The 21,871-nt window shown below is 35.3% G+C and overlaps 2 protein-coding genes and 1 long non-coding RNA gene across 3 annotated transcripts in view; all 3 read left to right on the plus strand.

Annotated features, from left to right (window-relative positions):
* LOC127848730 (uncharacterized) overlaps nt 1–5,484 on the plus strand; it is a 68,563-nt gene extending 63,079 nt beyond the window's left edge. Inside the window, exon 2 of the long non-coding RNA XR_008034664.1 lies at nt 4,915–5,484. This is a non-coding gene — a long non-coding RNA (uncharacterized LOC127848730). The remainder of the gene's footprint in view (nt 1–4,914) is intronic.
* On the plus strand, nt 84–5,484 carry LOC127848705 (toll-like receptor 2). The gene is made up of 2 exons (XM_052381310.1): nt 84–328; nt 2,254–5,484. The coding sequence occupies exon 2, from the start codon at nt 2,270–2,272 to the stop codon at nt 3,500–3,502; it is 1,233 nt and encodes a 410-aa protein (XP_052237270.1). The 5' UTR covers nt 84–328; nt 2,254–2,269; the 3' UTR covers nt 3,503–5,484.
* A 9,278-nt stretch (nt 5,485–14,762) lies between these two features.
* LOC127848697 (toll-like receptor 4) lies at nt 14,763–20,662 on the plus strand. The gene is made up of 2 exons (XM_052381292.1): nt 14,763–14,937; nt 16,514–20,662. Exon 2 carries the CDS (start codon nt 16,530–16,532, stop codon nt 19,260–19,262), a length of 2,733 nt encoding a protein of 910 aa, XP_052237252.1. The 5' UTR covers nt 14,763–14,937; nt 16,514–16,529; the 3' UTR covers nt 19,263–20,662.
* Nucleotides 20,663–21,871: the final 1,209 nt, after the last annotated feature.

Consider the following 21,871-nt stretch of genomic DNA (forward strand, 5'->3'; position numbering starts at 1 on the left):
ACGCGCCAATGACACATCCATGGGTTTCTTATAACGTGCAACCACGTAAAATTGTATACATGTATTTGCATTGTGTCGTCTGCATTCAACGTGTTAAATGGAGTACACTCTTATCTGCTGTCTTAAAAACAAAATTATGCAAGTTTTACATCCAATTTCATTTCAACAAGTTTAATCAAACGCTTTTAACCGACACTGAGATCTCAAGATATTAGAACGTTTGGAATGTATTGCTTGTATAAATGCGTTTGTGACTAGCACAGTAAGGGTTCGTAAAATGGAATTATTTTGAAAAAAAAAACATGAAATAAAGATCTGCAGTGTAAAGGTATGTTATAAGTTTAGTTATATATATATATATATATATATATATATATATATATATATATATATATATATATATATATATATATATTGTTTTAATTTAAACCTATTAATACTAAGGCTTTTTTGCATCAAACGCCTAAGGAGTATTGAGACACTCTTGTCAGTCTTCTGGGTAGAACCAGTACTAGGATTACTCAGTTAAACGGTTGAACACGCTCATGGAGTAAAAATGGAAATACTAACATCCTGATAATTAGTTGCACAGTATATCCTCTACTGCTGGAAAACAACAAAATACAAAACAAATGTTATAATGCAGCACTAACAAAAGAAATAACGTGTCAAATCCTAAATCCGAACAGCTACTTTTTTCGAACAAAATATAAATATCAGTTTTATTAATAAATCGTGATGGATGGTGGAATTATGAAATCGGTATAATAAAATCACTACTGCGCTCTTCCTTTTCTTCGATAGGTTGATAGCAAATCGCGTTTGATGTCGAAACACTTAAAATTGAATAAATCCTGTCCATTCCATTAAGTGAAATTATCAATCGGCTAGAGTTACTCACTATTTTGCTGCTAAGGTCGTAAAACAGTACGTATTTTTATTGTTTTAACGACAAATCAATGTTATTTATGTAGAAACACGTTTTTATTGTGTGTGATATACTTCGACATGTTTATTGATCATATGCTTAAGAAATCGATTCTGTTCGGAATTTCGATACCAAATTAAGGACTGCTTCTAAATCCGAATTAAAATCTAGAGCGACCATTCTCCGTCATTTAATGAAGCCTTAACATTACCGCAGATCTAGATACAACTATAACAAAGCATCTATATATATATAGCTTTATGTCTATGTGCTATTCCCAGTTACATTTGTTTATACTATGCTAGATCTATGTTAATAGCTCGAAACTTGCTGTTATCATTCAGTCATGAGCCAAACCAACAAACACAGACGACAAAAGTATAAATAATTTTGACTACTAAAGGTTCCGTCAACCACGACGACGAAATAAGAAAAGTTGTAAAATACCGTATTGTTTACCATAATTAGTTTATATTGATTAAAATATCACGACTGGTATATTACGTTGCTTGAAAAATGTTGTTAAGTTTTCATATTTTCAGTATATTCGGTAATACATTTTACTGGGTATGTCTACCAGGTAACTACCAGTTAACTATAAATAAAGCCAGTAGATTGATCATCATCGTCAAGTAGTAAACACAGGAATGCAAATTGTGCTTGCGTAGTGAATTGTATATATTTATACATAAAATGATCATAAATCTACTTGCGTTGTTTATATTGTGTATATTGTTATGTCACCTATTTTCGCGTTGCACTTTCGATTTCACATCGCGAAATTGTATTACCGAATATACTGAAAATATGAACTTTTTTGCAAGTAATGTAATATACCAGTCGTGAAATTTTAATCAATATAAACTTATAATTGTTAAAAAATACGGTATTTTAGAACTTTTCTTTTTTCGTCATTCGTGGTTGATGGTCCTTTTAAACTAGAAATAAATGTTGGCTTATTAAAACAAATTAATTTCACTTTCTCGCGATTTTCAGAAAATTACTTGTAAATGTTGCATCTGTTTTTAAATACAGTTGGAAATGAAAAGTAAATATTAAAAAATGTTCGTAATAGTGTACATCTAGTTAAGAGCTGTCTCGCTTCGACTAGAAGTGTTCATAATAGCGAACAATATAAAAATAGGCTAAGGTGTCCGGTATGAATTCGGAGCATTGCCTCTAAGGTTATAAAACCATGCTTCGGTTGTGCAATTACAAACCCAAATTTCTTGCGCATTTTTCTGTGAAGCTGTCAGCGACCACTTTTGTTACTTCAGTGTAGGTAATTGAAGCGCAATGCTAATTTATTTCTTTATTGTATTCAGATTACAGGAATCAGTCATGGCTATCCGTGAACAACATATGCTTGCAAGATTGGTTCTTCGATTGGCATTGTTTCACCTCACGATCAAACACGTTGTGGTATCAGCACACACATCATGTCCACAAAACTCATTTCGAACCTGTAACTGCGAGTGTTATGAAAATACGACGCATCTATTTATAATTGATTGTTCATCAGAGTCATTTAATGAGGTACCAACATTTGGCAACGTTTCACTCAGTGTCATCATAAAGCTTAATCTCGCCAACAACAGTCTTTCGCGCTTAACCGCGATTTCTGCATCTCCATTTGCAGGATTCATCAAATTCATCAATTTGAAGACATTGGATTTGAGTTACTCATCTATATCAATGAACGGATCGAAAGGATCTGTAATCAATGTTACGACATTCGCAGGACTCGATTCTCTAGAGGAACTTGACGTTTCAAACAACCACAACCTGCCTTTCACAAATTTGACAGATCCAAACCTCTTCAATAACTTGACATCTCTGAAAATATTAAAAATGTATGGAACCACAAATGTATCGCATGCAACAGAGGGCTATCCGAATAAGCTGTGGTCTAATGTGCCCCCACTAGAAGAAATCTGGATAGATGGACTACCATTTGAAGTGTTTGGAGAAGAGTTTAAACGAATGCCAAACTTGAAAAATATCCGCATTTCTGGCGATTTAATAGATCTACTGTGGCTGGCTCATAAATATTGTCATATCGAACATATTAGCAATGAGATGCTTACAAATTTGGAACATGTCTCAAACCTTTCCATAGTTCATAGCAATGTCCATTCAATTTCCGAGCTGGCATTTAATGGCGTCAAAAATCTAAACGTTTTGGACCTTTCGTGTAATTTAGAATTAGGATTTGGCAATGCGTCAAGGGGTTTTGGTCACCTAAATAGCGGCCTAAAAATGCTCGCATTAAACAATATTGAAAGACGATATTATGTAATTATTAATGATAGTTTCGTAAGGAGCCTGCGCAATACATCTCTTACTCATCTATACATAGAAAGCAATATTTTCAGGTTTGATGAGAACGCTTTTATCAATTTACCAATTAGTTTAAAGAAGTTGTATGCTCGCAACAATAGATTTGATCTTGATTATTACCTTACGCGAATGAAAGACTTAACTAATTTGGAATTATTAGACCTCTCATTAAACAAACTTACGTTTTTTAACAATGACACAAACCATGAACAAAAATTTTGTTCATCGGGTTAAACTGAAATACCAAGGAGAGGAAACAGTCGACTTTTCACGAACGAAATCAAAAATGCAGCTTTCCGCATAGCAGGCTGCATAAATGAAGTTCAGGTCGAGATACCGGCTGTTTTGCCACCTAAACTTGAATCACATAATGTTCATTCTAGTAACATGGGCTTAGCATTATACGGATACATGTCAAAAATAATTCGTTAAAAACTGTTTATGCCTCAAACTCTTTATTGAACAGTTGGCCGAATCCTTTTCCTGAGTCTATATCCCTTAAACATCTTAAATTGAGTTCCAATCTTTGTTCCGATGTTCATCTAGATATACTTAAAGGCCTTCCTTCTCTTGAGTTGCTAGACCTGTCTGGAAATTATCTTAGCTTTGCCATGACAAATTATGGTGATTTATTTGAAAACAATATGCAGCTAAAACATCTCGATATATGAAGAAATGAACTTAAGGCATTAAATAATACTCTTTTTAAAAATCAGATCAATATGACGTTCTTGAACCTGTCACAAAACAAACTTAAATCGTTCACCATTTATGCAGAGAACTTAACAAAACTTGAAGTGATAAATCTTTCACAAAATTGCTTTTTGACTTTAACGGATTTTAAACAGATTTACACGTTTTTAAAAACCATGTTGAAAACAGAAACGAAACTGTTGTTGATCTGAGAAACAATAATATTCTATGTTCATGTAACGCTGATGACGTGGCATTAATGAAAAGCCTGGCTGAAGACTTCCGAAGTCAGCGGTATTTACTACAGTTAACATGCAATGAAAAAGAAGTAAACAATGAAACAGGTTTTGAATCATTCAAAAACAATTTTGATAACAAGCGTAGAATCCAAGTCTATACATCTCTGATTGTAGTTGGTGTGATAATGACCGTGAGTAGTTTGTTAACCATAATTGTCGCTAGGTTGGTGTATAAATTGCAATTGAAAATAAAATACTGCTTTTACGTTCGAAATAGCAAACGGCGTATGCGAAATGGATATACCGTCATTCAAAATTAAAATGATTGGTCGGTATAAATATCACGTATATTTGGCGTATTCTTACGAGGGACAGGAATTCATCGCGGACAATGTCTTACCCAAACTGAGTGAACTCGGGTACAAAGTGTTCAGTCAAGAAGACATTATTCCTGGTTTAAACCTTTGTAGTGTTATTAGAAAAGCTATCCACGTCAGCAGATGTGTTTTGTTTGTTGTAAGTTCAGGTTGCGAGGACTCTAATGAATGGTGTATTGCGGTCCATATGGCAAACGAAGAAGCAATCCAGAGAAGGAAACACATCACGTTGGAACTATTATATGATTATAACTGTTTGGATGGGATACCGGGTGCAGACAAGTTAATACACCAAAACTATTTCATGGAATTTCCTCGTCATGGCAGTGACCATGAGGTAACCGCGTTCTGGACTGACTTTGAACATAAACTGATTTCTATTGATAACTCTGCGATAGAAACATCAATGACTTTTCTAGCAACGAATACTGAACGCTCCTAAAGCAATTGTCTTCATGTGATTATATTACAAATATAAGACATCGCTTGGAATTTACAATACGTGTAAACATTTGCGACGCTGTTATCATATAGTGTCTATACATGTTAGGGCCAAAAGCGTGTGAAATACTTCATTGGTGTATAATGCGTGACACGTGTAATGAGATCACCCCTTATATATTGGTCGACCAATAGCCGAAGAGGACCAATAACCTTAAACTTGTTAAATTAATTAAAATTCGATCGATCGTGGATAAAATGTGTTGCAGAAAACATATAATAAAATATATTAATATTTCCAGTTGTATGTATATATAAATATATATACTCGTATATACATTTAATATTTACATTTACCTGATCTTCAACGATTGTATATTCGTGTACATTATTGATTACTTGTGTGTGCTTAATATTGTTTGTTGCCTAAAACTGTATATATTTTTAATAAACGTCCCTAACACTATTTTTCAGTTAGAAAAGTAATTGTTTATCTTTCTTAATTAGTGTGCGAATAATTTAACAACACGTATCTATTTAAAAGATCTCACACATTTATGGATATGTATAACGTTCCTTTTGATCGAAGGTATCAATATTTACTCCGAGCAGCGATGCATACGACTTATTCAAAGCTGTTGGTACATGCTACAGTTAATATGCAAACATGTTATATGTGCCTCGGTCAAGGAAAACGGGATTTAATGCAACTTCATGAAATTTGACAGTACATAGTCTTAATTCGAATCAGGGTAATGTGCGTCCAAAAAGTAGGTGACGAGGTCAAATCCTAGAAATACATTGTTACCACTCCCGAAGCCTCGTTTATCCCTCAGTCTTGACGAAACTTGGTCAGAATGTTAATCTTCACAATAAGTAAGCTGAGTCATATGCGTTTAAAAACTAAGTTAGCTTATTGGATCATACAAAAGCCTTGTTACTACAATAGAGACCACGTTTAAGACTCAATCTTGATGAAGCTTGGTCAGAACGTTAATTTTGACAATCTTAGGGCGCGTCGCGTGTGTCCAAAACAGTAGACAATTGCCTCATTTACCTCAAACGTGGGTGAAAGCTGCATTGCCATCAAGGCCATCTTGTTCAGTTATCTTGCAAGGAAGATGATGGAAATATTTTTGGATGATTTTCATGAGTTATGATGTCATGAAGTTTTAAGTCCATGCATTTAGTTGGTCTCTGGATTAAACCTAATAGCATCGAACAGTTGAAAAATAAATGTTAGATCATTTGTCAGATTAGTTGAGTTGACAACGTCAACTTACTTCCAAACGATTTAGTCATGACATGCAACAACAACTGCGAATTACTGATGGAAATATCTCTTAAAAGACGGCGTTGATTTTAAGTGTTATTTTGTTGTTGTTTTTGTTGAAAACGATCGTCAATCAAATAGAAGAGTTATGACTACTGTTTCGGATGTATTTCTGTACAATTCTTGACCGAATTACATCCTCATAGATTTAAATTAGTGCGAATGGAGCTTACAATATCATCCGACAGCCTACACTGAGATCGTAAACGCTTAACGAAGACTAGTATTTGTAGAAAAATCTTAAACATAAACACGTTGTGTGTCACAAAGTTGATCATTCCAAATATTAATTAAACATTGATTAAACGACTCCACAAGTACTTATGTTTGATAGACCAACATAATACATCGGTATCAGGGCTCGAATTTAAGTTTTTTTCTACTTGCAAAACATTGCGGGCAGCTTTAATACTAATTCGCAAAATTAAAAACATTCTCGCAAAATTTAGTTTTATATTAAGTTCTTTTTTCCACTTTTTCACTGTTTTCGTAGAAGGATTTAATTTCCGTTTTTTTTAACTCAACGGTTAACTTTGCTTTATCTTCCGTATTGTTATTTCCGTCAGTGGGCAAAAATAAACTAGTTATTTTTTGCTTCGACGCCATGTCTGTTCAAGTTCAATGAACACGTGTGAATAATCGACTGTTTCACGTTCTGTGTACCAATACCATCCGCGTATCTGTACTATAAGTATACCATTCTACATACAAGGTGCACGCTTTAGCATACGGGTATTCGGACGTTCTATAAATTGACCTACGGTTAAAAGTTCACGACGTCGAGCGCATTAAGCAATATTACTCTCTTTTTTTACTATTTCTTTACTCGCAAAATAATACTAGTGGCTTAAAACTTTACTCGCAATCGATATTTTTCACTCGCATTTTGCGAGTGTGCGAGTGATGAATATTTTACATTTTTTTACGTTTCTTTTAAGAGCTAGATACAGTTTGATTACTAGCAATAAAACTAAATTATGCTCCGATGTTGACATTTCGACAATATTACCGTAAGGTATTCTAAGCACACGCTGATACCGACACGTTTATTCGTATAAGATGGAGAACCAAAATGTTTATATGTGTGGTAAGATCAAATAAATAGAAACAGATTGCCCAAATGCGTAAAATTTTAGACTTTGCTGCACAACAAAGAAGGTCAACCAGTATTTTATATATACAAGGCAAAGCGTTTTCTATTTTGCCTAGTTTAGGTAATTTTAACAAATGCGAAAATTCCATCTATCCATTCGGGCTTACTGGCGAGAAATTTCTCCAACATATTATTTGCTATTTGCAAAGGTCAATGAAAGTGAAAACCTGGGTTTGACAGCCAAGAAATCATCACTTTAAACTGGTATCATTCGTTTTACCTGATAATTTTGTTATGCTATTAGAATATTATATACGGCTGGATTCGTGAATCTGAAATTAGAGAAGAGAACTTGAGATAAAGAAATTGAAAGTGATAGGGAAATGTGTTGTCAAATTTATTGTTCACTTTAATTTGTGTGCAACATTAAATTTCATTTTATAATTTATTGCACAGTGTTGTATGTTTACACCGGTGTTTGGAACTACACTTGTTTTCGGACATAGATTGGTGATACCGTCTACCAGTGTAATAAGTTTTTCTTTACTCTTTTAATGCTGAAATAAAAGTTTAATGAGAATAGTTAGTGAATGTTTGCTCAGATGTCGGCTGCATTCTACTTATGGTCAACCATCATTTGATTTGTTGTCAAATCACTTCTACAAATGTATTAACAGTTATCTCCCTGGTTGATTGCTAGAACAAAGGTCTGCTTTACCAATATTTTATGAGAAAAAAAGTAAAGGTTTGTTGAACAAAATACCTTGTTTTTCTTTTAACATGTTAATTATATGTTATATTGGTAATTTTATAACAAAACTTTTTTTACTTAAAAAAAACAACAGAATTGTAATCGTTTAGTAAAAAAAAACCAAGAACAATTAACAGAGTGTTTTAAATCATTTACTATCGTATTTAATTTCCTCGTGCTTGACTTTGGTGGTGAAAAGGAGCTGAAAATAAAGAATTTCAAGACAATAAACATAAGCGATCTTTGAAGTCCATTTATGGGAATGAAGTTTAAACCAGTAATCTTAGTACCTTGTCCATGTTTAGAATATATAGCGTCATCTGGCATGAAAAAGTACTAGTGATGTCACTATTTTACTAATGAATGCAAGCCTTTTCACAGGATTTGTATTTCAGGAATAGCAGAAAAACGCAAAAAGGTTGGTGATGTGAAAGGGGGCACCCCCTTAAGCGTGTCGATTAAAAAAACTGTGTATTTATACTAATTTAAAATCTATACTACTTCAGAGATATAAACCCAACAAGTTTCTTTCAATATCTTTATTTTTCTTCGTTTTTTTTCCTAAAATTCTTATACACTACGGATTCGTAACATTGCGGATTTTAGGATCAACGGATCCGGATAAAACTTGTCGGGTCATTCATATAATAACATAGTCAGCATAATTTCTGAAAACATACTACATGTATTCCCATACCTTTTTACTATTGCAACAAGTGTATATAGTTATGTTGATCATTATCAAATAGTAGCAGGGTTGACACTTGATTGTTTTCATTAAAGGTATCAAGACGTTATTTGGTGCTTTATGACTCTAAAAGAGAAACAACTTGTTTTTGACATTAGTAGAGTTGTGAGACAAACGGTGAAATTAAAAAATCTATTTAATGTTTAATTCAATTATTAATTATATTTTTTATGATGTATGTAGACGTTACTTACCCTTATAGAGTTAACTTTCAAATGAAAATTATGTACGAAAGAACTACATATCAAGACTTGTTTTACAATTAAAAAGGTTATGGTCATTTTGAGACGCTCGACCGTTTCATATGGTTACTCCATGGGAGGCAAAGTCATAAACGTCGAGGATAATGAGACGGCTGAAAGAGCAGATGGAAAGGCGTTTCAAAAAGCCGCTGGAGGTTTGTACTCCTCGGGTTTCGGAAAGTCAGAGCTGGAGAGGCTGTAGAGCGCCAGCCGAGAGCGAAGGGCCCACGAGCATCATTTTGTCCTGAGCACTGGCCGTAGCGTCGGCTATAGAGCGCCTGGCAGGCCTCATACTAATAATGTCGGGTAAATTCCAGAAGGAAGGGGCCATGGTGGCCATATATTCCTCCTAATTGTATGTTGGAATAAGTTATTTAAATATGTCGGTATTTGGCATGTTATGTAGATATGTAGATAGTTGTGGTCTACTGCAAACGGTATGACCACTGAGAGTCTGCCGTGAGAGAAGCATCTGTTAGGGGGTGGACAATGTGATGTGTCGTATGAGCCGTCCGCAGTAATCGTAAATGCGCTTCTGATGCAGCTAGCGTAGAGACGCTTCTTAACGAAGCATAGGGGCGCTGTTGCAAGTAGCGTAGAGACACTGCTGTCGCATTAAGCTTAGAGACTCCGCTGCAAGTAATATAGAGACGCTGGTGCTGCAGTAAGCGTAGAGACGCTGCTGCCTCAATAAGCATAGAGACGCTGCTGTCGCAGTAAATGTAGAGACGCTGCTGTCGCAGTAAAAGTAGAGACGCTGCTTCCGAATTAAAAATAGAGACGCTGCTGAAGCAGTAAGAGTAGTGACGCTGCTGCCGCAGTAAGAGTAGAGACGATGCTGCCATAGTAAGAGTAGAGACGCTGCTGCCGCAGTAAGTGTAGAGACACTTCTGCAGCAGTAAGTGTAGAGTAGCTTCTGTCGCATTAAGTGTAGAGACGCTGCTGTCGCAGAAGCCGTAGACAAGCTGCTGCCGCAGTGTGCGTAGAGACGCTGCTGCAGCATTAAGCGTAGGGGTGCTGCTGCAAATAGCATAGAGACGCTGCTGTCGCAGTTAGCGTAGAGACGCTGCTGTCGCAGTGTGAGTAGAGACGCTGCTGCAGCAGTAAGAGTATAGACGCTGCTGCAGCAGTAAGTGTAGAGACGCTGCTGTCGCAGTTGGCGTAGAGACGCTGCTGCCGCAGTAAGTGTAGAGACGCTGCTGTCGCATTAAGAGTACACACAGGGCCTTGGTTGTCTGATGACGTCATTCACGTTACGCGAAAGTGTTTATTTTGCACGTGAACATGGATCAAAGCTATGCGTGTGCTACCTGGATGGGAGACAAGCGTTCGATAAAGTGTGGAATGACGGCCTCTTTTACAAGCCCCGAACAAAAATAGACAACACTTCACTGCTCGCATTCATGGAATTATACTCGAACATGAGTAGTTGTGTGAAAAATCGTGGCCATACATCGAAATGGTTCCCTGTTCGTCAGGGAACCCGCCAAGGCGGCAAAAATTCACCGATCTGCTATCTAGTATATATTAATGGTTTAATCAATGCTCTTGAACATTCTGGCCTAGGTTTCTGTATGTACGGACTGAATGTGAACAGTCCTACAGTAGCAGACAACATGATTCTTATTGCATTTTCAAAGCACGCACTTGTTTGCATGATGAAAATATGCTATGACTATTCGTGCAAATGGCGCTTTGAATACAATCCATCAAAATGTGCAGTTATAGTATTCAACGAACAGCGATGCAGTCGACCGGAACGTATTTGGACACTCGGTCGCGAAACTATACAGGAAGCAGAATCGTACACACATCTTGGACTTAAATGTGACCATAACATGTCGAGCGGTGCACTGATGTGTGAAGCGTCGTCGAAGATGAGAGGTACTCTCAATTCTATTCTTCATTGCGGATTTAATCCTGCCGAACTTAACCCTATAACACTTCGAAAAATATATGTTAATGTGGTTTCGCCCAAAGCTTTATACGGTTCGCCGCTATGGTGCAATTATTCTAATAGTGACATAATGCAACTTGAAGTATCCCATAGAAGATGTGTTAAACAAATTCTTAACGTCGGTAGAAACACAAACACCGATGTTGCTTTGTCATGTTTAAACATTGAATCCGCGGAAGAACTGATAGACTTTGAGAAACTTGAGTTTTTTGGGCAACTGTGCCGGCTTCCAGTGAGATTTTTGGCCAAGAAAGTGTTCATCCATAGACTATTACGATATTGTTTAGGGTGCGTGAATATGCAAGGGCTGATTCCTGACATCTACAGACTTTTACAAAAGTACAGTCTGATGCCTACCCTAGAAACGTACCTGGAACGTGGTGTATTCCCCGGAAAGATGTCATGGTAACGGACAATCAAAAAAAGTGTTAGAATGGCAAACAGACAAAGACGCTCACAAAATGCAAATGAAATTACATGCCTCGAGGTCTCAAAGCTATTTAAAGCTGATAGACCGCTTACCGCCATCGTCATTTGTAAGACTTCACCTTCACTCTCTGTGATAATCCATAAGTCAACGAAGATTCTAAGTATGGCGATGTCGAGGATGTTTGCAAGTAAATGTGCAATTTGTAATAAGTTCACCGACAGTATTGTGAACCATACTCTCTGGTTTTGTGATACAACGGAATCCAAAAGGAATAATCTTATTGTTGAATTGTACGAAGTGACTGGGCACTGCAAATATATGAAAATTATGATTCTTCCAGTAATGGCAATGAGTAGACATCTAGTGTGTCTTGCACTAACAGTAAATGAAGATGACCTCTTTAGAAATTTCGTTTTACTCAAACTCATATGTGATTTGTTTTAACTTGATTATGATACATTCACTTGAAATCGACTTTAATGTTTCTTTATAATGGCATGAAATTGACAGGATAAAATTGTCAATATATTATTGATAACCTAATTTTAGCTTAAATTTTCGTTTTCGTTTAAGGTAACGTATATTATGTTATCAATAACAGTAAAATAGTGGGGTAATCGAATACTTGATGTTTATTTACCTACTATTTGGTATTAGATAAATAACTTCTTATGAGAAAATAGCTTTATAAGTTAACAAATAATACACCAACTTTCGCTTTCGACTTTGGTATGTGATATTGTAAACTTAACAACAGATGAAATGATATCATAATGTTTTTATTCTGTATATTTATTCATGATTACATGTTTTGTAAATCATGCTACCCTTGCTAGGTTAAACATGCCTAGTGATTATTTATGATTATTGTATAACTATGTTGTTCGAATCTTCGATATCGGAGGAAATAAAGAATATATGTTAGCGTAGAGACGCTCCTGCCGCAGTAAGCGTGGAGAAGCTGCTGCCGCAGTAAGCGTTGAGACGCTACTGCCACAGTTAGCGTAGAGACGCTGTTGTTGCAGTAAGCGTAGAGACGCTGCTGCCGCAGTGTGAGTACAGATGCTGATGCCGCATTAAGCGTAGGGGCGCTGCTGTAATTAGCGTAGAGACGGTGCTGCCGCAGTTAGCGTAGAGACGCTGCTGCAGCAGTGTGAGTAGAGACGCTGCTGCGGCAGTTTGCGTAGAGACGGTGCTGCCGCATTAAGCGTAGGGGCGCTGCTCCATGAAGAGTAGGTAAGGTGACTTATAACCCCGCTTGTTATATTTCCTATTTATACACCAAAATATGGTTAAATTCATTGATGGCCTTAAAGCTTCAGCTAATATTTTTTATTATTAAAATCTTTGAGACCATAAAAGAATGTTTTGTAACATGTTTTTGTCGATATTCATTTGTACATTTTGAAGTGTAGGTCTTCTTTTTTGGCGGTAAACTGACCTTTCGATGTAATATCTCTCGATGTATGGCACATGTTATCATATGATGCTTGTTTGTGAAAATAAATTTTAATATTATAAAGAGTTCAGTAGAGACGAATTTGAACAGGTAAACACGATTTAAAAATTATATACACTTCGATGACAAATCCGATCGTTTAAGTGTTATTTATCCTAGAACGATTAAACGAGCATCCTCCTTTGCAGAACACTTTTAACCTTCAAATTTTGTGGAGTGCAGTGGTATAATAACTGTGTGGGTGCGGCGCTATTTATAAATTTAGATGATAAAATCCCCAAAAACATAGCATACAAAATGAGCTTTTTGTGAGAGGATGTGTCATAGCCATGAATCTGACATGACGTGTATCCACATTGCATAATACCAGCTAAAAGTGAAACAGATTGTATTTTGAAATTTGACACTTTTGCCATGGCGTCGCGCGAGGCGGATTGGGGTTGGGATTTTGGCAATTTCGATATATATATATATATATATATATATATATATATATATATATATATATATATATATATATATATATATATATATATATAATGAAACGTTTGTCCATCTTACATACATCGTCTTTACCGAAATATTCATCAATATCTTTCATTAGTCTGTCAATTTTCAAATAAATACTTATATTTTGTCGCGTTAATAATATATATATTTCAGTGTTATTATATATAATGAAACGTTTGTCCATATATATATATATATATATATATATATATATATATATATATATATATATATATATATATATATATATATATATATATATATATATACCAATACATAGTGCCAGTTACGCGGTCTCTGTAGTTTTCAGACTGTACTTACGAGGTCAATATAAAAAACGGGGTCTATATACAACCCCGCAATCTAGGCTCCTTTAATTACTATGAGGGGGGTGTAGGGGAGGTAATGCAATCAAATCTCACAATAAGGTCTTAAATCGAAAACCACAATCAGGTCTGAAATTGAAATTGTATATACCTCGCAAATAAGTTCGCTATATATTTCCTTGTATAAGACGTTAAATAAATGACGTATTTATATACAATAATAATAGTAGGTACCCCTATATACCTTAATTCGTGTTTATATCGGATAAAAAAGGGTATGGAGATACATGTATTTAAAGTGGGAACCCCATAACCTATTTCTAAATCAGAGACCCCGTAACTGGCCATATGTGTGAATATATATATATATATATAGATATATAGATATATATATATATATGTGTATATATATATATATATATATTTCTTTTTTTATTTGATACGTCATGTTCAAACAACAACAAATTATTACACCCGTAAAATATTACGGACTTGTAAACTGTTACCCGTGTCAAATATTTTCGAACAGATGCTTCTATTTTTGATAAAATATAAGATTTACAAGTGTAGACCAGCTTATCATTCTGAAATACATTATTTAAATCCATTTTATTAAACCAGTATACCGTCTGCATTTGCCTTGTTTGTTCATATCGTCTGCATTTTTCAAGGCCATCTATATCGTTTGCTTATGCATTTTAGCGAGAGCGCGCATGCGCCTATTATATGCTGGTATATGATCTGGGATTCCGTGATAGTATAAATAAGTGTAACACTTAGGATTTGTTTGAGGTTTTAAAATCACAAGACGATGACAAATCAGTTTTTTTTATTATGACGAGCAACCACGTGAAATTCTATATTTGTATTAATGCATTCATTGTGTTAAGTGGAGTGCATTTGAATCTGCTGATGTCCTGCACCATCAAACGGAATGAACAGCCAGTTATTAGGATGCTGGATAGTTCGAAAGATGTTGATTATATAAATGCGTTTGTGACTAGCACAGGAAGGGTTCGTAAAATGGAACTATTTTGAGAAAACATGAAATAAAGATCTGCAGTGTATAGGTATGTTATAAGTTTTATTTATTGAGTCGTGCTGTGTGAATAAGGGGTTAAATGCATGTGCGCAAAGTGTCGTCCCAGGTTAGCCTGTGCAGTCCGCACAGGTTAATCAGGGAAGACACTTTCCGCTTTTATGATATTTTTCGTTTCATGAGTCTCTTCTTGGAAAAAATCAAGTTTAGGCGAAAAGCGTCGTCCCTGATTAGGTTGTACGGACTGCAAGGCTAATCTGGGACGACACTTTACGCACATGCATTAAACCCCCTTTTCACTGAGCACGGCTCATATAGTTTGTGTTAATTTAAACCTATTTATACTCAGACTCTTTTGCACCCAAAGCCTTCGGCTTATTGAGACTCTCTTGTCCGCCTTCTGGGTAGAACCAGTACTAGGAGTACTCAGTTAAAGCTGGAACGGGCTCCTGGAGTAAAACTGAAATTTGAACTCGCTCATCATTATATCCTCTACTGCTGAAAGACAACAAAACACAAAACAAACGTAATAAGGCAGCACGAAGTAAAGCAATGTAGAGTCAATTCCTAAATCCGAACAGCTTCTTTTTCCGAACAAAATTTTAAAATCCGTTTTATAAATAAATCGTAATGGATACTGGGATTATGACATCGGTATAATGACATCACTACTGCGCTCTTTCTTTTCTTCGATATTTTGATTGCGAGACACGTTGATAGTCCAAACACTTATAATTGAATAACTCCTATCAATTTCGGTAAGTGAAATTATCAATCGGCTAGGTTTACTCACTATTTTGCTAAGGTTGTAAAATAGTATGTGTTTTTATTGTTTTAACGACATATCGATATAAGTTATGTAAAAACATGTTTGAATCGTGTGTGATATACTTCGACAAGTTTAGTGATAATATGCTAAAGAAATCGATACGTTTCGGAATTTCCATACCCAACTAAAGGACTGCTTCCAAATCCGCATACAAATCTAGAGTGACCATTCTCCGTCATTTATTGAAGCCTAAACATTACCACAGATCTAGATACAACTATAACATAGCATCTATATATAGCTATATGGCTATGTGCTTTTCCCAGTTATATTTGTTTATCCTATGCTACATCTATTTACATAGCTCAACACTTGCGTTTATCATTCAGTCATGAGCCAAACCAACATACACAGACGACAAAAGTAAAAATAATGTTGACTATTAAAATAAAAACATATGTTGGCTTATTAAAAATTGACTTTCACTATCCCGCGATTTTCAGAAAATTACTTGTAAATGTTGCATGAAATTTATTTTCAGTTCAGTTGGAAGTGAAAAGTAAATATTGACAAAAATGTTCACATTAGTATACATCTAGTTTGAAGCTGTCTCTCTTCGACTAGTAGTGCTCATAATACCGAACAATATAAAAATAGGCTAAGGTGTTCGGAATGAATTCGAAGCATCGTATCTAACGTTATTAAAACATGTTTCGGTTGTGCAATTATGAACCTAAAATTCTTGCGCAGTTTTCGGTGAAGCTGTCAACGACCACTTTTGTTACTTCAATCTAGGTAATTGTAGCGCAATGCTAAGTTAGTTTTTTATTGTATTCAGATTACAGAAATCGATCATGGCTATCCGTGAACAACATACGCTTTCAAGATTGCTTCTTCGATTTGGATTGCTTCACCTCACGGTCAAACACTTTGTAGCATCAGGACAAATGTCATGTGGACCCTGTAAATGCGAGCTTTATGCGAACACGAGCCTATTTATCGTTGATTGTTCATCATCAATGTCATTGAATGAGGTACCATTATTTGGTAACGTTTCAATCAGTGACATCACAGAGCTTAATCTCGCCAACAACAATCTCTCGCTCTTAACAGCGACCTCTGCATCACCATTTGCAGGATTCATCAATTTGACGACATTGGATTTGAGTAACTCATCTATATCAATGAACGGATCGACAGGATCTGTAATCAATGCTATGACATTCGCCGGTCTCGCTTCTGTAGAGGAGCTTGACGTTTCAAACAACCACAACCTGCCTTTTACACATTTGACTGATTCAGACCTCTTCAAGCACTTGACATCTCTGAAAATATTAAGAATGTATGGAACCACAAATGTATCGCATTCAACAGAGGGCTATCCGAATAAGCTGTGGTCTAATGTGCCCACACTAGAAGAAATCTGGATAGATGGTCTACCATTTGCAGTGTTTGGAGAAGAGTTTAAACGAATGCCAAACTTGAAAACTATCCGCATTACTGGCGATTTAATAGATCCACCGAGGCGGGCTTATGACTATTGTAATATCGTCCATATTAACAATGAGATGCTTAAAAATTTAGAACATGTCTCGAACCTTTCCATAGTTCATTGCAATGTTCATTCAATCTCCGATCTGGCATTTGATGGCGTCAAAAATCTAAGCGTTTTGGACCTTTCGTGTAATTTAGAATTAGGCTTTGTCAACGCGTCAATGGGTTTTGGTCACCTAAATAGCGGCCTAAAAATGCTCGTATTAAACAATATTAATAGACAATATTATGTAATTATAAATGAAAGTTTCGCAAAGAGCCTGCAAAATATATCTCTTACTCATCTATACATAGAAGGCAACAATATTTTCCAGTTTCACGAGAACGCGTTTATCAACTTACCAATAAGTTTAAAGAAATTGTATGCTGGCAACAATAGATTTGACATGGATAATTACCTTATTTATCTAAATAACTTAACAAATTTGGAATTATTAGACCTATCGTTAAACAAACTAACGTTCTATGACAATAACGCAAACCATGATTTAACAGACACCTGTTTATCGCATTTAACTGAAAGACCCAAAAAATTAAAGAGTCGCATTTCCACGCACAAACGCACAAATGCAGCTTTTATTATATCAGGCTGCCTTAATCAAGTTCAGGTTGAGATACCCGCTGCTTTGCCACCTAAACTTGAAACACTTGATGTTCATTCTAGTAACATGGGCCTAGCCGTATACGGATACATGCCAAAGAATAATTCTTTAAAAACTGTTTATGCCTCAAACGCTCTATTAAACAGTTGGCCGAATCGATTGCCTGACTCTATATCCCTTGCACATCTTGACTTGAGTTCCAATCTTTGTTCCGATGTTCATCAAGATTTACTTAAAGGTCTTCCTTTTCTTGAGTTTCTAGATCTGTCTGGAAATTATCTTAGCCTTGTGATGACAAAGTATGGTGATTTATTTGAAAACAACACACAGCTTAAACATCTCGATATATCAAAAAATGAACTTACGGAATTAAATAATACTCTTTTTAAAAATCAGATCAATATGACGTTCTTGAACCTGTCACAAAACAAACTTAAATCGTTCAGCATTTATGCAGATAACTTAACAAAACTTCAAGTGATAAATCTTTCACAAAATTGCTTTTTAACTTTGACGGATTTTAAACAGATTTTACACGTTATTAGAAACCATTTTGAAAAAAGAAACGAAACTGTTGTTGATCTGAGAAACAATGATTTTCTGTGTTCATGTGACGCTGATGACGTAGCATTCATGAACAGCGTGGCTGAGGACGTTCGAAGTCATCGGTATTTACTACAGTTTACATGCAATCAAAACGAAGAAGTCAAGAATACCTCAGATTTTGAATCATTCAAACACACTTTTGATAAGAAATGTAGAACCTTGATGGATTCGATTGTTCTGATTGTAGTTGGTGTGGTGTTCGTGTTAATTTTTTTAATTATAACCGTCGCTACGTTGGTGTTTAAATTTCGATGGAAAATAAAATACTGGTTTTACGTTCGAAATAGTAAACGGCGTATGCGAAACGGATATACCGTCATTCCAAATTGCAATGATTGGGCGTATAAATATCACGTATATTTGGCGTATTCTTACGAGGTACAGGAATTCATCATAGGCACTGTCTTAACCAAACTGAGTGAACTCGGGTACAAAGTGTTCAGTCAAGAAGACATTATTCCCGGTTTGAACCTCTGTAGTGTTATTGGGAACGCAATCCACGTCAGCAGATGTGTTTTGTTTGTTGTTAGTTCAGGTTGCGAGGATTCAAATGAATGGAGTATTGCGGTCCATATGGCAAATGAAGAAGCAATCAAGAGAAGGAAACACATCACGTTGGCACTTTTATATGGTCACTGTGTGGAAGGTATACCAGGTGCAGAACAATTAATACACCAAGACTACTTTATAGATTTTCCTCTGAATGGCAGTGAACATGAGGTAACCGCGTTCTGGGCTGACTTTGAAAAGAAACTGATTTCGATTGATAACACTGCGTTAGAAACATCGATGACTTGCCTTGCAAGAAATAATGAACGCTCTTGAAGCAAGTGTGTCCTTGTTATTATGTTACAAATGAGAATCATCCCTGTGGATTTGCCATACGTGTAAACATTTCCGATGGTGTTTGCATTACTGGTGCAATGCCATGTAAGGGTAAATAACGTGTGAACTTCTTCCTTGTTTGACAATGCGTGACACGTGCAATAAGATCACTACTTAATTTTCTTATCGAGGACCAATGGCCGAAAAGAATCGATAACCGAAAAAGGTGTATAATTTATGAATATTCGATCAATCATATAAAATGAGCATAGAATGTTTAGCACAAAAACATTTCCGCGAATACCGTATATTTCCCAATTGTTTCTAATAAGCATGAATACAAACATAAAGTGGTTACTTGCTTTGGTTACAAGCATCCCGTCAAACTTGTCTGGGTTTCGATAACGAGTGACATCCGCACAAATTTAACATGTGGGAGGCCTGCTATGGGTTTAGCATTTCTTTGTAATTTATGAAACCGACAACGCAAAATTATTTCCCATAATTATCAGTTATTTCCATGTCAATTATTGTGTTAATATCCGTTGTTTTAACCAATTATACTTCAACTGAAGTTATATGCAAAATGGTCGATGACAAACATTTTTTTAAATGATAGATGGATACTCGTTTGCACAAGTTAAACCTATAAAAATTATTTTTTGTATTTAATTTGCATTCAGTTTATTTGAAACATTTTCAATTATAAAATCTTACATTATCTCTGAAATATCACATTAAAATCTCGTCTTCGGTTATTGGTGCTCGACAATAATTTCTACCTCCATGTCGGGCCTCTATGAAATATCAACTCAGCGTAACACTATCCGGGAAGTAAATGAAATCGAAAGAAGAAGTACTAATGCTGATGCAACTGCAGCATTGTAAACATGCGTATTAAGAATGACACGAAGTTTCATCCCGTAATTGGCCCTCGACAAGTATGGTTTATTTTCGCTACCAGTACGCCTTTAATAGAATGAATAATGTGTATAATATTAACAATATATATACATATAATGTCAATTGGTATCTGATCTTCTATGGTTAACTATTCTCCAGTATTGAACACTTTTAGAAAACAATATATTAACAAATATTTCGAATAAAACTATGATAACATAATTTTCGACTGACAATTAAAAACAAAATATTTTTACTGTGTTAAATTGGGAATCGAATTAAATTACCCAAATTGTACCTCGGTATACGTTGTTCAATGTCTAACTAAAGTAAACAATTTACATGTATCTTTACTGCATTCGACAAATATAGGAGCATTAGTTTTGGTTTGTAAACTTTTGTTGTATATGCATGTACATTATTGATCACTTTTGTATATTCAATGTTTTGTTTTGCGTTTATTTCTACCAATTGCGTTATATTTTCTGTATTTTTAATAAACGTCCCTAACACTATTTTTTAGTTCGATAAGTAACGGCCATATGTTTCTTAATTATTTAAGAAAACAACACCACATATATTAAAAAGACCACACCAATTTATTTATATGTATAACATTCCCTTCCATCTCGAAACCAGACAAGAATCAACCCACAAAGAGTTCATAAATAAATTGAATCACGAGTTATCAATACAGTGATGAATCACGACATTTTCAATGCAATGATACAACCTGTAGTAAACATGCAAACATGCTATTTGTGCCTCGCTCTGATAAAACGGGTTTAATGCATGTGCGTAAATTGTCAGTAATGTGACTCTTTCCGCCTCAACTGCATTTTCTTTGAGTGAAGACTTCATTTAAACCGAAATAACCATACAGCGGAAAGTTTCGTCCCTGATTAGATCGTGTGGACTGCAAAGGCTAATCTGGGAGATACTTTACGCACATACCATAAGCCCCGTTTCCCCAGAGCGAGGATCTGAAATTCTGTATTGCGGGGAACTCATTTAAAACAGTATTTAATAGTCAATGGACTACATGCATATTGTCTTTACAAACATATGTAAATATATAAGTATTTTATATTCCTCGAAAGTAGTTAACTTGCATATAGTGGTGGTATTATATTTCTGTCCGTTTGTGGCGCTCTTTGTTAGGTGAGTGTAGCTCGATGATGTTAAAGGGACTTGTTCGCAGATTGTCGAAAAGACCATTTTGAACATTGTGTTACAGATTGAAAAAAGAACACTGTACATCAGGAAGCGAAATAACACTAATGAGTAGACTTGTACTGAAATCAATGTTTAAAATGTATCATCAGTAGAAATTGATAAAGTTTCAAAGCGTTACAAACGCAAAACGAATGGATATTTCGGAATGCTTCTTTTGTTTTCGTTCGATTTTGAGAAAGTACGTGGATTCGTTATGAAAAGTATAAATTGCTTAACATAGTGGTTCAGGCGATCGATATTTAATCTTATAGTCATTGGTTCGAGCCCAGGTTGGGGTTAAACGATGTTGTTGTTGGTGTTTTTTTCGTGTTTCATTTTCTTTTTTTAATTAAATTGCTGTATTACACTGGAGCTCTCTATTACTGATGGTTACATTTATCAATTTGAAGCATTAAGTCACGAACTTCAAGAAATGCTGAAATCGGATTCAAATGCACGAACTTCAAGAAATGCTGAAATCGGATTCAAAT

This window comes from Dreissena polymorpha, chromosome 10, assembly GCF_020536995.1.
Source record: "Dreissena polymorpha isolate Duluth1 chromosome 10, UMN_Dpol_1.0, whole genome shotgun sequence".
Classification (NCBI taxonomy): Eukaryota; Metazoa; Mollusca; class Bivalvia; order Myida; family Dreissenidae; genus Dreissena; species Dreissena polymorpha.